General features: G+C 39.4%; 1 protein-coding gene across 1 annotated transcript in view; it reads right to left on the bottom strand.

Moving 5' to 3' along the window:
• Window positions 1–15,263, bottom strand: part of LOC109931112 (Ral GTPase activating protein catalytic subunit alpha 2) — a 313,895-nt gene that overhangs the window by 264,489 nt on the left and 34,143 nt on the right. Inside the window, exons 9-10 of the mRNA XM_048600914.1 lie at window positions 10,829–11,012; window positions 6,395–7,190 (exon numbers count right to left, since the gene is read on the bottom strand). Coding sequence (XP_048456871.1) covers window positions 6,395–7,190; window positions 10,829–11,012 — 980 coding nt within the window. The remainder of the gene's footprint in view (window positions 1–6,394; window positions 7,191–10,828; window positions 11,013–15,263) is intronic.

The raw sequence follows: 15,263 nt of genomic DNA, 5'->3' as shown, positions 1-15,263 counted from the left end.
CTCTAAATTCATTTTGTAGCCAGTGGTGTGGTAGGCCTAGAAAGAGACCGTATACTTCTCCAACACACATCATAAAACGTTTAGGGATACAAACTTTCCATCCTCACCTGATCTGGCCTACATGTAATTCCAGGCCCACAGAAACACGGTTGACTTGAACTGCCTTCTCAAATGGTCTAGCAAACCACTCGGTTCAAGGGCAGTCAGGGATGTGAAAACGACTGGCCATGCCAGTGAAACATGCCTCCCAAGAAAACAATAAAAGGAGAAGTAGTTCAAAAGTGGCAAGCTGAGCGCATGACCTTTCTTAAAATTTCACTCATGGGACATGGACAGCATTGGCTGGGCTAGCATTTATTGCTTGAGCCTAGTTCCCTTTGAGATGATGAGCTGCGTTCTTGAACCACTGCAGCCCTTGTGTTTTTTGTAGATCCACAATGCGTCTAGGGAGGGAATTCCGGCATTCTAACCCAGCAATCGTGAAGGAATGGTGATGTATTTCCAATTCAGGATGGTATGTGGCTTACAGGGGAACTTGCAGCTGGCAGCATTCCCCTGGTTTACAGTGAATGATTTATGTTGTTCTATCAATATTCTGTGCACAAGCTCATTGATAAAATGAAGGAAAGTGAGAAAAAGAGAACGTGGCAAAGTTTCAGAGAAGAAAACAAAGAATAGTTGATTTAGAATTTTGGACTCAGTTCATCCAATTTGATAGAATTGGAGTGAAAAGTTTACATTTTTTGAGAGAGACTTTAATTGAAACAGGAATCTGAAACTTAAATCTGAACCTCTCAATTGCTAAGGAAACAAAGTCTGAAGCTGAAAATTGAAAACAAAACTCAGCAGAGTTCACAAGATGAGGAGTTCATTGGAAGAGTGCAGGCAAGATGAAAAAGATAGATGCTAAATCCCAAAGTTCAGAATGAGTCAATGCACAGTTTCTGTGATTTGAAGATAATATTGTGTGAGGTAGTTCTGTAGATATGTGTCATTTTTGAAGACCATACCAGTGGAACTCAGGTTGCTTGTGCACTGTTGTCATCTGGAGATCAAGTTATATCCCAGAAGAAAAGGTGAAATTCTTCATAAAGAGGTCAATTTCGAGTGACTTTATGACCAAGTCTGATGACCAATATGCTGAGTAGATGTTAAAACCAATATGTAGGGTCTACCTTTGTTGTATATATCCATTCAAAGTATAATTTTTAAGTTTATAAACAAATATCCATAAATTCAGGCTTAATTAATGCTGATTTTGGATTTTAGACGGCAGATATGAACTGAAAGTATTCAGAGCATGCTTTGTTTGACTCACGTAGCAATTCTGTTCTAAACCGCAGAAACTTTTGGCTGAATTCTTTTTATAACTAACTGAGCTTTTGGATTTCTTTTACTTTTAATAAAAGTTACTGGTCTCACGAAGGTCATAAAATTGGTGATCCGTTTGGGATCATATGGCTATTTACATATGCAAATTTTCAGGCAGCATAAAATATCAAGTGTATTAATGGTGAAATGGCCTGTGAACAGTTTGAGGAGGGCGTAGACATAATGGAATTAGAGAATCAATATAAAACGAAGTTGAAGAGAAATGTGAAGGAATGGAAAAGATATATACATTTTAAATTATAAAACTTAAACAGACATAGAGAAGCTGAGTTACTCAGTGGAATCAGATTCTGAAGAAATCAAATTTTTTGTACCCATTTGTGGTGTGTTCTCTCAGCTGGCAACAGTGGAGAGGAAGTTAACTGGAGAACTATAATATTCAGGGAACATGGTCTCACAACTGTCACACCCTCCTTAGGACCAAGGATGGGGCTTGTGTAGTTTTCAATAGGTTGGTCCGAGTAGTTTGAGGGTTACTGAACGGTTGGCGTTGAGAGTTGGTTGGAGACAGTGGAACCAGATGGATGTTACCTTTGCGCAGATAGTGAGGTACCTAGGGGTAGGGAGCAGTTCTATCCCAAAAAGGACGTTGCTGGAGCAGGCTCCAAGCAGTGAGGACTCAGATTCTTGGGAAACAATAGTTGCAGCTAAGTCTTGGGCTTAGGAAGAGCTGTCGGGGCTGAGAAGAAGCCTGTGAATAGCTAAGTCAGTGCAACTGAGTGGAGACACGAGGAAGCAGAATTTGCTTGTACAACTGAATGACTGAAGCTCAGAGAAAACCTGGGGTAGTACTAGCTTCACAAAACTATCTGTGATTAGGTTGAATTGCACCCATGCGTGTCCCAGGAACGGAGAGTAAATTACCTGGATATTATTCGCTGTTAGGGCAGTCCACGACAGAGCAGCTTTTCAGGATGTTCAGAGCTATGTCTGAGAAAGTGAACAATTGGAATCCCTTGTGAAGGTTTAATGAGATTTGGTGACCCAGAGTGTCACCAGTGTCTGCAGAGCTGCTGAAAAGTCTGTGAAGTCTGACTTGACTGCATTTGCTACTTAATGTGCTCTGTGGTGTGTTCGACCATGGTTTGTCTGAGACTGTAACACAAATTTGGCAGTCTGCTCCAGTATCGTAACCAAGACACACATCTTCACAAATGAAAGGAAATGCTGTAAAAAAAAAACTATGAGACCCCAGATTTTATAAACAGGGATAAACAGAGATTACAAAGTTAAAAAAGCCCTGCTAACCCTAAACTAATAATTGAAGGCTGCAGTTAGGTTATGTTATTTGGATGAACATTTGAAAAAGAAAAAAATTAAAAAGGATAGGAGAAAGGTAAGGGGAAGCAACTAAGTGAAAGCAACTAAGTGAAAAACTCATTTCAGAGAAAAATCACAGGCACAACTAATGGACCGACTTCCTTGCGTTGCAAAGTTCTATAATTCAAGGTGAGAATAAGTTCAGCCTGAAATGATCAAATTGGCAGAAAGAATGAGAAGAGTTGCAGGTGTTGAGAGAGAGAGAGAGACATTTGTCACTGTTCCATGTCTTCAAAGCATTACAAGCCGTGATGTCTATCTCAATATATGAGTCCGAATTACCTGCTACACAACTATCTTAGTCCTCAAAAGTTGATGAATAATTTGAGGCAGGCTCTTTTTTTAAAAAAAAAAAGTCTTGATGTATTTTTCTTTACATAAACCGGTGCACGTCTAATTTCATATTACTTCTGGCAGTTCAGCGCTTATTGAGTTTGAATAGGCCTCATTACATCAAAAAGTGTGCAGTGTCATCTTCAAACTACAGTACAATTCAAGTATTAATATCTCTCCCCAACACAAATGCTGCAAAATCACATTGGTGGAAAATTATTTTCTTGATACAGTATATATAGAGCTCGATTTCTCCAAGCTGTATTCCAGTATGAAAAACAAACGTACTGGTGTTAAAAATACTTGACACATCAACCAGGATATGGCTCACACCAAGGTGAAGATTGTAACAGTTGTTAAGTAAAAGATTTGCAGTTCAGAGTGGAATGGATCATGCACCACCTGTTAGGAGACATGTCTAGAGATCCTTACGGTGACAGAGTAGTGAAACGCACAGATATCCAAAAAAGCTTATTACAATAACAGTGGCAAAATTTGGAGAATTTAATTTTCACAGACTCAAAGGTGCAAAATAGCTCAAAGGCAACAAATTCATGCTGGCTTTCTGGAACAAGGGTAAGGGAACATCTAGCTAACACTGACAATATTAAATTCAATCCTGCTATGAAGTCGCACAGGGAAAGGGGGAAGTCACAAAGTAAGGTTTCAAAATTAGGCAAGGTGGAGTCTGGAACAGTGAGGCAGAAATCAATCACAATAGACTGGGAAGAACCACTAAGGAATCAAAATACAGATTAACAGTGGCAGATGTTGATCACTGACATCGGAGGCAAAAGGATTCAATAAGACACTATGTTTATTTTCCTATTGTAATGTAATTTCAGAAATGTCATTCTGTAAACAAAAAGTCTCTCTAAGGGAAACAGACAGGAACTGAGTACAGGAATGAGAAGAACAGACACAGAGTCCAAAGTGCCTACAGGACATAGTGTATGAGGGAATGGCTGCAGTAAAAGGGAGGAGGAAATGGTAATCGTTATTACACAGAAGGCTGAAACAGGAGGAGCAGTCATTGAGGCAAGGAGGAGAAAAGGGTTGTTTGAAGAAATGGAGGGAAAGGAGACAGAATGGAAGTCAGATTGTCGGATGAGGCGGATGTGCTGGGTCAGCAAGCCAAGGAGGGCATGTAATTCCCACTAACCCACCATAAATCTCCATCACGACATGCCAAACCACCAACAGCCACAACGAAAGAAGATGATAGAACCAGAAGCAATAACAATTAAGGAATTAAGAGATAGACAAAAAACGGAAGTAGAAAGACACCGGGAAAGCCACACATGGAAATAAGTAACAGAGTAGCTTTAATCAAAAAATTACAATGTGCTATGTCATAGAAACTAACCAGCAACATACTTTAAATCATACATCTGCATGTACTTCCTGACAACTATGTCATGAATGCAGATTTAGGAATCGATAATGAAAATGCTCTTAAGTGTAGAAGTACAGGCACACTGCAACAGGGGTAGGGCTATTCAGCCCTCTCAACACCATTACCTGCTGAAAATCCATCAATTTTCATCTTGAAAATAGAAATTGGCCCAAACCCCTTAGTAGTTTGGGGATTCTCACAAACTTTTCTTTGCTTCCTGATTTCATCCTGAACAGCCTATTTCTAATTAGTCCTGTTTGTTAGTGTGCTAACAATACCTCTCAAAAGCTAATGGATGAATTTCAACCAAAGCTAGTACACAAATCGCGTATAACCCAAGGAAGAACCAATCACTTTTTAGCAAAGATAAGGATCCGGATTTTGAAAGGTTTTTGAAAGGAATCATTAATATTGGGAGATTGGTTGAATGGAGTATTTTGTAAAAGAATGTCATGGATTAACTCTTCTCTGTTGCTTTGGTGCAATTTACCATATCTGTCAAAGGGTAAGTAGAGTTTTTAGATAAGGCTTTTGTACCTGTGTTGGCCTGAAGCCCCCTTGATGATTTATTTTTTTGACTTCACAGTTACACAGCACTATCCAGGCAGGGTAATGTTTCAAGGGAATAGACGCATAATTATGAATACTTCACACATCTGTCTTCACTTCGAAGGAAGAGGATGTAAGTACTGAATTCAGGAAGGTGGACTGTGTGCTTCTTAAGCAGTTTGATGGAGGAAATGAAGAGGTATTGGAGGTAAAGGCAGGCTTAAAAGTGGACAAATCTCCAAGGGAGGAGGAGTTGCATACCTGCTGTTGTGGGAGATGAAGGAGGAAATTACAGGGACACTGACCCAACTTTTTAATTCCTCTCTAGCCACAGGGGATGCTGGAGGACTAAAGTACAGCTCATGTTCCACTTTTCAAGAAGGGTGGTAGCAATGAACCAGGGAATTACACATCAGCGGTATGGAAATTATGGAGAAAATTCTCAAGGAGAGAATTAATCTCCACTTTGAGAGGGAAGGTTCGATCATGATAGTTAGCATGGCTTTGGCAGAGGAAGATAATGCCTAACGAATTTGGTCAAATTTTTCGAAGAGATGATCAGATATGTAAATGAAGGTAGTGCAGTTGATGTAGTTTATATGGATTTCATACAGGAGACTGAACAAGAAGGAAAACGCACATAGACTCAGGCTTAATAGTAGGATCCAAAACTGGCTTAATAGTAGGATACAGAGGGTGATGGTAGAAAGCTGTTTGTGCAACTGGAGGCCAGTGTCCAGTGGCATAGCACAGGGGTCAGTGCTGGCTCCTTTACGGTTTGTGATATATCCAAATAATACAGAAAAAAATGTGGGGGTGATGATAAGCAAGTGACATGAACATTGACTAGGTGGTTGACAGCAAGAAAGGAGATCTTAGATTACTGGAAGATATACACAGAATGGTCAGATGGGTAGATCAACGGTAGATGGAATTTAACTTGGGTAAGTGAAAGGTGATGCACTTTGGAAGAAGTAACAAGAAAAGGGAGTAACTCAGGTGAAAAGCAGAATGCTAGGAAGCTCAGGGTAACAGAAGGATCTTGAGATGCTTGTCCACAGATACCTGAAGGCAGCAGGTCAAGTGGGTGGTTAAGAAAGAATATAGGACACTTGCCTTTATCAGTCATGGTATAAACTATAAAAGCAGGAAGGTTATGTTGGAGCTGCACAGGACTTTGGTTAGGCCACAGCTGGAGTATTGTGTGCAGATCTGGTAACCGCACTCTAGGAAGATGTGATTGCACTGGAGAAGGCGCAGAGGAAATTCACCAGATGCTTCCTGGGATAGAAATAGATTTGGGTACTGGAAAATTGTCTAGTATTTTTCATTGAGTGCCTCCAAAGATTTTCATTGCCCTCAATGCACTAAATTTGTTGACTTTTAAATAGATTTATAGCTTACCTTCTTTCCCAAGAATTCATCCCCATGTCATTAAGAAATAGTCTGCAGTAGTAAAATTGTGCCCGAGGTTCATGATGAACAGATTCTTTTTGACTGGTCACACTCATGCAAAGATCTCTGCTCCACTTATGGATGTATTCCTCTTCACGATTGTTCTGTCTGGTTATAGCATCTATGATATTTCTTTCTTGGTCATGATTCATTCCAATTGGTAGTGGTGCTGGCTCACTGAGTCCCAGCTGTGGATGTGGTAGGCATTCTGGACTACTGTTACTTAAATTTTCAAGCAAATGATCAAGATCGTCATGCTCCATTTCAGGAGAAATGCAGTTTGAAATTAGTGGGTCAGACTGACCATCAGCAATGAAGGTAGTATTTGAATAAAATGTATTACAGTTTTTCACAGCAGTCAGCTGATTGCTGAAGGGGCCATGTAGAATCTGACCATCCCAAGAATACTTCCCAGAGATGTCACGCACAATTATCCTCACATCCGAGGCAGGAATGTTTGGTTCACTGTTGGAGATTTTTTCACGGAAAACTGCTTCTGTAGGAATCTGAAGGTAGGAAATTAGGGTGCTGTCATTAAGTACAAAAAGTTGCAAATTTGGGCTTTTGAAAACCTCAGCAGATAGGTCTGATGATTCAATATAGGGGTTGTCATGGTTCTCACTGATGAGGCTGTGAAGTACAGCAGGACCTCCACTGAGCGGATAATGACCTAGATGATTAATCAGGTGAGCCATTACCATGCGTGCTGTAAGAGGGATCCAATCCAAATTTCTTTTCTTCTTACCTGTGAAGAATGTTAATAAAGAACATATGTAAACTGCATCTATCGTTCAACGCTATTTGAAAAGATACTAAATCTGATATTCTTCCCCTCTCCTTTCCGTCATCACTGCAGGTATAGCACATTATGAAATGTATGGTTTCTATATTAGCAGGACTCCTGCACTTGATCGATCAGTCCCAGTATACCATAGTGTAGATTTGACTTCTAGGTGAGAATACAGATATTGTTCCAAACCTCAAAGAGCAGCAGCTCTAAATCAGTCCATCTGTCTGCTACCATATAAACAACAAACAGACAATGTCCAAACTCAAAAGACTGAAGGCGATTCTGAAAGTGAAACAAAGTGCACACGTTTGCAGATCTCCTTTGTCTTGCTGTGGGTCTCCACTATTTTCTTGATCTCAAATCTGCCCCCACATCGAAAATTCTGATCAGGAAGGCAGCACAATGTTAATGCTTTAATCTTCATATTGCAGTTTGTATTGCAGGACTACAAAAACCAGCTGTTGGGAATGCCCCTTCAGGGGTGAAAAGCCAACTACAGAAGTGGCAGTTAGGTGGTACATTTGGGCATCAAATAACTATTTCTTCACCATCTGTTAATACAATTCAGTATCATAATTTCCTGTTTTCTCAGTACATTTACTCAGACCAGGCATAAAGGAGCTGAATATATCAAAGCCAATAGGGCGCCATGCATGAAAAACATGATTTTCAGAGTGCCACCTGGGAACATAAATTTGCAGTAATTTGCGGTTATGTAAGACAGAACATGCCACATATACTTTTTATTTTAAGTTTAACAATTATGATTCACACAACCAATTTCTTCTCCTCATTCCTTGCTGCCCTGTACCTGCTAGCAACTAGCAACTGAAAGTCAGCTTAAACAAAATAATTTAGCTGTGTAATCTCATTAGGAGATCACACCTGTGAAAATGTCAATGGTTAACAATAGTGTTTGATATATTTGATCTGTCTAGACAAATCTCAAATTGGTAACTAGGATCTATGGTCATGTACAGTCAGAGTTTTACAGTATGGAAACAAGCCCTTCAGTTCATCATGTCATCAAGTTCCCATCAGCTCTACGCCCATTTTTCAACACTTGGCCCCTATTCTTGTATGCTATGGCGTTATAAATGCTCATCAAAATACTGCTTAAATGTTGCAAAGGTTCCCACCTCTGCACTTTTTAGGTCGTAGGTTCCAGAGACCCATGACTCACCATGAAGAAATTCTTCCTACCTCCTTTGCTCTAAGGAAAGCTACCGCAGTCAACGTAGTTTCTCTTCATAGCTGAAACACTCCAGCCCAGGCAACCACCTTGGTGAATCTCTTCAGTACCCTCTCTATTATGTAGTGACAACTGCACGCACTACTCCAGATGTGGATGAACTAACATCTTAGACAGCTCCATCATAACCTCAGTTCTGGTCTCCCTGTTACAGGAAGGATATTGTTAAACTGGAGAAGGCTCAGAAAAGATTTACCAGGATGTTGCCAGGAATGGAGGGTTTGAGTTATAAGGAGAGGCTGGATAGTCTGGAATTTTTTTCACTGGCGTATAGGAGGTTTTAGGTGACCTTACAGAGGTTTATAAAATATAATTAGGAGTATAGATAAGGTGAATGGCAGGCGTCTTTTCCCCAGGGTGGGGGATTTCAAGACCAGGGGCATATTTTTAAGGGGAGGAGAGAAAGATTTAAAAAAGACATGAGGGGCAATTTTTTTTTGTTTTTACACACAGAGTGGTTCGTTTGTGGAATGAGCTTCCAGAGGAAGTGGTAGATGTGGGTTACAATAGTTAAAAGACATTTAGGTACATGAATAAGAAATGTTTGGAGGGATACGGGACAGGAGCAGACAGACGACACTAGTCTAGTTTGGGATTATGGTCGGCATGGAGCGGTTGGACCAAAGGGTCTGTTTCCATGCTGTATGACACTATGACTCACTGCCCTTGTATTCAATGCCTCAACTAATAAAGAGGTCCCTCCAACTATCTGTATTTTCTGCAGTCCTGTCATTCAACATTTATTTCCTTGTTTTGTTAGTGCTCCCAAAATGCATCACCTTACACCTTTCCACATTAAATTCCATTTGCCACAATGCTGCTCATTTGACCAGCCTGTGTATATTGTCCTGTTATTTAATGGCTTTCCTCTTTACTATTTACCACACCACCAATTTTAACGTCCTCTGCAAACTTACAAAAACCTCCTACATTTGTATCTAGATCAGCGATATACACCACAGCACTGAAAACTGCGGTACCCTACTAGACACAAAAACCGTTCAACCATCACACTCTGCCTCTTGCCACAAAGTCAATTTTGGTTCCAATTTGCCAAAATGCCCTGGATCCCATAGGCTCTTAGCTTCTTAACGAATTTCCCCATGTGACGCTTTGTCAAAAGCCTTACTGAAGTCCCATAGGCCACATCAACTGCACTACCCTCATCTACCCATCTGGTCACCACCTCCAAAATAAACTCGATCACCGTGCCAGGCTGACTATCCTTGACTAATCCTTGTCCCTCCTAATAGAGATTAATTCTCATCTTCAGAACTTTTTCCAATAGTTTCCCCCACCACTAATGTCAACTCATAAGCCTATAACTTACTGATTTATCCCTACCACCCTTCCTGAATAATGGTATTACATTAGCTGTCCTTCAGTTCTCTGGTAGCTGTCCTGTGGCTAGACAGGGTTTGAAAGTTAGCATCAGGGACCTTGTGATCTTCTCCCCGGTATCCCAGGATGCTGTGGGAGACATCTTATTTGGGACTGGGGTTGAACCCAATTCTAAACCTGCAAAAATCATTTATACTTTCTCTCTCAAATTATAACTTGTTCAGGTTTATCAGAATCCACTTCCCTGAGTTCTTTACCTACATCCTCCTTCTCCACAGTAAATACAGATGGAAAGTACTCATTTTAAAACTCACTTCTCAGCTCAATACAGAATTTGGTTTTTGTTGTAAACTTATATGGTCCAAATTCTGATCAAAATATGTCCAGTACTAGCATGTACTCACATCTTCTGTGTTACTTTTCCTCCAAATCGATGATGGTAATAATAAAATACTTATTTTAATAATATACTTATTTTAATAATATAAATTGACTGTGCAGTGTAATATGTTTATGCAGTGTAAAACATACCCTCAGATTCTATGTATAAATTAACTATTTTTGAAGATTATAAGAAATGTGTTTACGTTTATTCATTATTACTATGTTGAATATATTTACAAAAGAATTAATTACCATGTTTGGCTATACAGTATAGCTGCCTTTAAACGTAACTTTGAGAGCTTGGCAATCATAAAAAATACAAACTGAAATTTTCCAACTAGTGTTGTATGACTTGTATTATTTAACAAAGTTAATGCTGGCACTGAAAGAAGGCTAAATGAAAATTCTAGGCCATATAGTCATGAGCACTTATTGAGTTAAAAGTAAACAAGGTCTGTCGCTGTGTGGCTGCCAAACCATTGAATACATTCATATATTAATACCCACGGAAAGAAGGTTTGTAAAACAGCTCTTAATTCTCAAGAGCTTCTAGTCTGAAATTGCACTAATGTGTGCTATTCAGGAAACAAAACCATTTTAAATGTGAAATACTTACTTTCAGTGATAGTAAGAAGGCTGCCAAAATCCTTAGGGACATATGAATGAGCAGCTTCAGAATTCTTGACATTTCCCAATGTCAAAAATGGATCATATTCTGTGGAGGAGACATCAGCAAGAGTCAGCAGGTATTGGCTTTGTTGGGTGAAGAGGTGAGAGCCATAAACACAGGAATGCAACACCTGTAAAACATAAGACAACATACAGGTACAACAAATCTCATTAATAGTTACTTCATGATTTGCTTCATAAAGAAAACTTCACAAGCTCTATGACATGGTGGCTCACTATTAATTCATTTAGCAAACAGCACACAATAAAAAAAAAAAACACCATTTCTCTTTTCTGTCAGTCAATCTCATGTTGTTCTGCTCCTTCAGGAGCTAATTAAAACCAAAGCTAATGTATAGTGACTAATCATTGCTTAGTCTGCATCTAGTAATTATGAGGTTCTGCCGTAGCTTTTACAAGCATGTGAACAATGCAAAGTTCATCCTTAATTAAATAAAAACGAGTTGGGTTCTTACTGCGGCAGCTGGTGGAATACTATAAAAAAAACGTACAAGCTGCCTTTTGCCTTCATGAATAGTGTCAATTTACTACTCATTACTTTGAAAAGGCAGGTCATACAAGTGCTTTAAGGCTCTGGATTAAAATTAGATTCAAGACATGTTTTAATATTGTGCTGGATTTTCCACAAATTTAAATATTAGAACGATCTTGACTAAGCTAGAAAAAATATGCAAGATTTTTGAAACAAAATGTGTCATGAATGAAGCATTATTAAAAATTTCAGCAACTAGTTCTGTAGAGACATCTATACTTATTGGGACTCTCATGATACAATCCTTCCATTGCTGAGTTGTGGGTCTAAATTCAACTAAGCAAATGGAACACAAGACTTCTCCCTAAGGTGTAGGCTAAAAAATGCCAAGAGAATGCAAAACTCTTCCGATTCAAGTTAGCACTAAAATTAGAAATTTACAATCAAAAGATAAATACAGTAAAAAATGAACAAATGACAGACTTGGCGATGATCAGCGATATGGCAATCTTCCCACTATCAGATTTCGTTTATACTCTCTTGACTAAACTTCTAATGAATCATGTTCCAGCCTCTGCTAAACCTCAGGGTCTCCTGTAATTTCAGGCACTGCTATTCTCCACTGTCAGCCTCTGATGAATTCCTTCCATTTCCAGATTTATATTTCCAGAATGAAAAGTAGATAGTTTCATGATGGATTAAATCCCCATTACTTAATTTTTCTTTTTAAGCATATATTTTTGTAATAAAAAGCATTTTATAAAATATAAAATGTTTCATAAAATGTCTGAAGACATGTCAGAAAATAAAATCAAAAAAACATTACCATTGTGGCTTTTGCAATAACACAAGCACCAGAAGAACCAATTTAAGTTTTTAAGTTGAAAAGCAAAACTATTTTTATGCAGTATGCAGTTAGGACTGCAAAAGCTCTTTGGGAAAGCTTTCTTGGAGTCACATTCAATCTTGCCTCACAAACAGTACTGGAGAGAGGAAAAAAGTGCAGACCAGGGTGGCAAGGGTGTCAGACTTGGCTGACATGGTCCTAATCGGTTTCTTCTGTGTCATAACCATTCTGATTTTGATTCAGTGCTTCGAAAGCTTGTGATTTCAAATAAACCTGCTAGCCTATAACCCGGTGTTGTGTGACTTCTGGCCTGATTCTATTTTGTATGATTAGGCCTGAATTTAATGGGTGCAGAAACATTAAATCTATACTTTGCAATCATCTTTCAAACCATGCTTGTTGAGCCAACCCCTCAGCTTATAAATCCCTGGTGTTCTTAGTCTCTTTTTCCAGCCTCAGATTCTTAATTGCTTACTCCTCCTCACTTTAACTCGATTTCTCCTGCATGCTCAGTTCTGAAGGAGTGGATGAAACAGTCTAGAAGTGAATTGAAGGTGAGAATGAGAGGTCATGACTTGAAAGGGGGCCATACTATGTTTCAAAGGAGATTGAATGTAATTTATTAAGGTGTGCAAAGGTTGAACATTCAAGTTTAATTCCAGGTCTGAATGTGTTCAAAGAAGAATAAAATAATAAACATACAAAACTGACATGCATTTGAGGATGCGATATTGATTGGTCAATCTAGGGGGAATGGAGAAGCTGACATGGGATTGTTGTAATGGCCAGGAGGGAACCTTACTTACTACATATTGCAAATCAACAACTCAACACTGTATTGCCCGTATAATACCTAAGTATATGCACATTAGCTTTTATTTAGGCCTAGCAACCCTCTTTAGCAAAGGAGACAAACAGCAGTCCAAAATTTATTTTTAAATCAATTTGCTTCAGCATGTATTGATCCACTTCCATGATAGGTGGTACTTGATCCGCATCCTCCGGGGAGGCAATGGCTTCGTGGCATAATCACTGAACTGTTAATCCATAGGCCCAGATAATGTTCTGGCGACCCGGGTTCAAATCCTGCCATGGCAGATGGTGGAATTTGGATTCAACAAATGTGTGGAATTCAGAATCTAATGATGACTGTGAATCCGTTGCCGATTGTCAGGAAAAACCCACCTGGTTCACTAATGTCCTTTAGGGAAGGAAATTGCCATCCTTACCTGGTCTAGCCTACATATGACTCCAGACCCACAACAATGTGGTTGACTCTTAACTGCCCTCTAGGCAATTAGAGGTGGGCAATAAATGCTGCCTAGCCAGCGATGCCCTCATCCCGTGCATGAATAAAGGACTTCCCTTTACCATGGAACTGTTTTTGGTTAAACATACTTTTGCTTCTTCCATTTCTAAAACAAATATTATAACCACTAATCTTTGCAGTAAATTATTCTTCAAAATTAAGTTCTAAAGTGCAGCTAATAATTAGTTCAATAATTATACACTTGAGGTTCACATTTCAAAAGCCAGCATGAACTGCTGCTTCAGGAGCTCTTGTGGCATAGTGGTAATGTCACTACCTCTGGGCTAGAGGATTCAGATCAAGTATCACCTATCATGGAGGTGGATCATAACGTGCTCAAACAAATTGATTTTAAAAATAATTTTTGGACTACTGTTTGTCAACTTAGCTAAAGAGGGTTGCTAGGCCGAAATAAAATCTATAACACGCATCGCACAGAAGATAATGCGAGAGACAATTTAAGAATATGGCTAAAGAAAGTTGGAATTCTGTTCAATCTAGAACAAATGCCCACTTTGCTGTAACTTGCAACAGAATTACACTGCCGCAATAATGAGATATAACTGCAATTTACTGACACCAATTTGTAAACAGGAGTTCAAAAATAAAATTTTGTATTTTTATACAGCACTTTTTTTTTTTAAATGAGACCTAATGAAGTACACTTGAAATGTAATTACTGTTGGAATGCAGAAAACACACAGCCCTAAAACAGTAGTATTACAAATAACAGAGTGGAGCTGGAGGAACACAGCAAGCTAGGCAACATCAGAGGAGCAGGAAAGTTGGTGTTTCAGGTCAGGACCCTTCTTCAGATACGGAGGAGGGGGAAGGGACCTTTCCCCAGCCCCAACCTTCCTCCCTCTATTTATTTCAGAGCTCCCCCATTTCTGAAAAAGGGTCCTAACCCGAAACATCAACTTTCCTGGTCCTCTGATGCTACCTGGCCTGCTGTGCTCCTCCAGCTCCACTCTGTGTTGTCTCTGACTCCAGCATCGGCAGTTCTTACTATCTGAGTAATATTAGGATGCCTGGAGCAGCAATGCTAATAACAGCATAATGCTGCTTAGATTGATTTATAATAAAAAGGTATTTTTAAGTCTTTAGTTTTGGTGATGTCAACTACTACCGACAATAATCAAAAATGCTCTTTTACATAACAACGGCCCAGATCTTCATAATAAGAATGGACAACAAGTGGGACATTGGCCCTGGGGACTGGGATCGGAGGGGTTTAAGTCCTAGGGATGACAGTGTCGGATTTGGGGGACCCTAGTAGGAGCAAAATGTGTTGGCTGTACATTCTGCGTATCAGGGAAGGGCATTGGGTTTGGTGCGGGAAGGGGGTGTCAGTTTAATATTCTCCCAGCAATCATTGTAGATTTTAATTCCACTAACTATTCCTATGTAATTGTTAGGCTAAGTCAGCCAGAACCCTTCAAAGTCTCTGATTCTAACCCAGAATTGGGAATTGTTTCAGAGTCTTCCAAAGCCTGGTAATTGCCCAGGTGAAGCTCCGACATACAGGTCATTCATGGGGAGTCAGGTGCATTGGTGCCTCAGCACAGGCTGCAGCAACAACCATCTTCCCATTAGAAAATAATCTTTTTTTCCCTCCTATTTTTGTACTCTACTTGTTTGACAGTACTCCATGTTAATTGCAATTTTCCTTGCTGTCTGCGCTCAATTCAAACCAACCATTGGTGGAGACTAAGTACCTTTATACAACAACT

Source organism: Rhincodon typus, chromosome 9, assembly GCF_021869965.1.
Source record: "Rhincodon typus isolate 14 chromosome 9, sRhiTyp1.1, whole genome shotgun sequence".
NCBI classification, from domain to species: domain Eukaryota; kingdom Metazoa; phylum Chordata; class Chondrichthyes; order Orectolobiformes; family Rhincodontidae; genus Rhincodon; species Rhincodon typus.
This window is presented reverse-complemented; position numbering and strand designations above follow the sequence as displayed.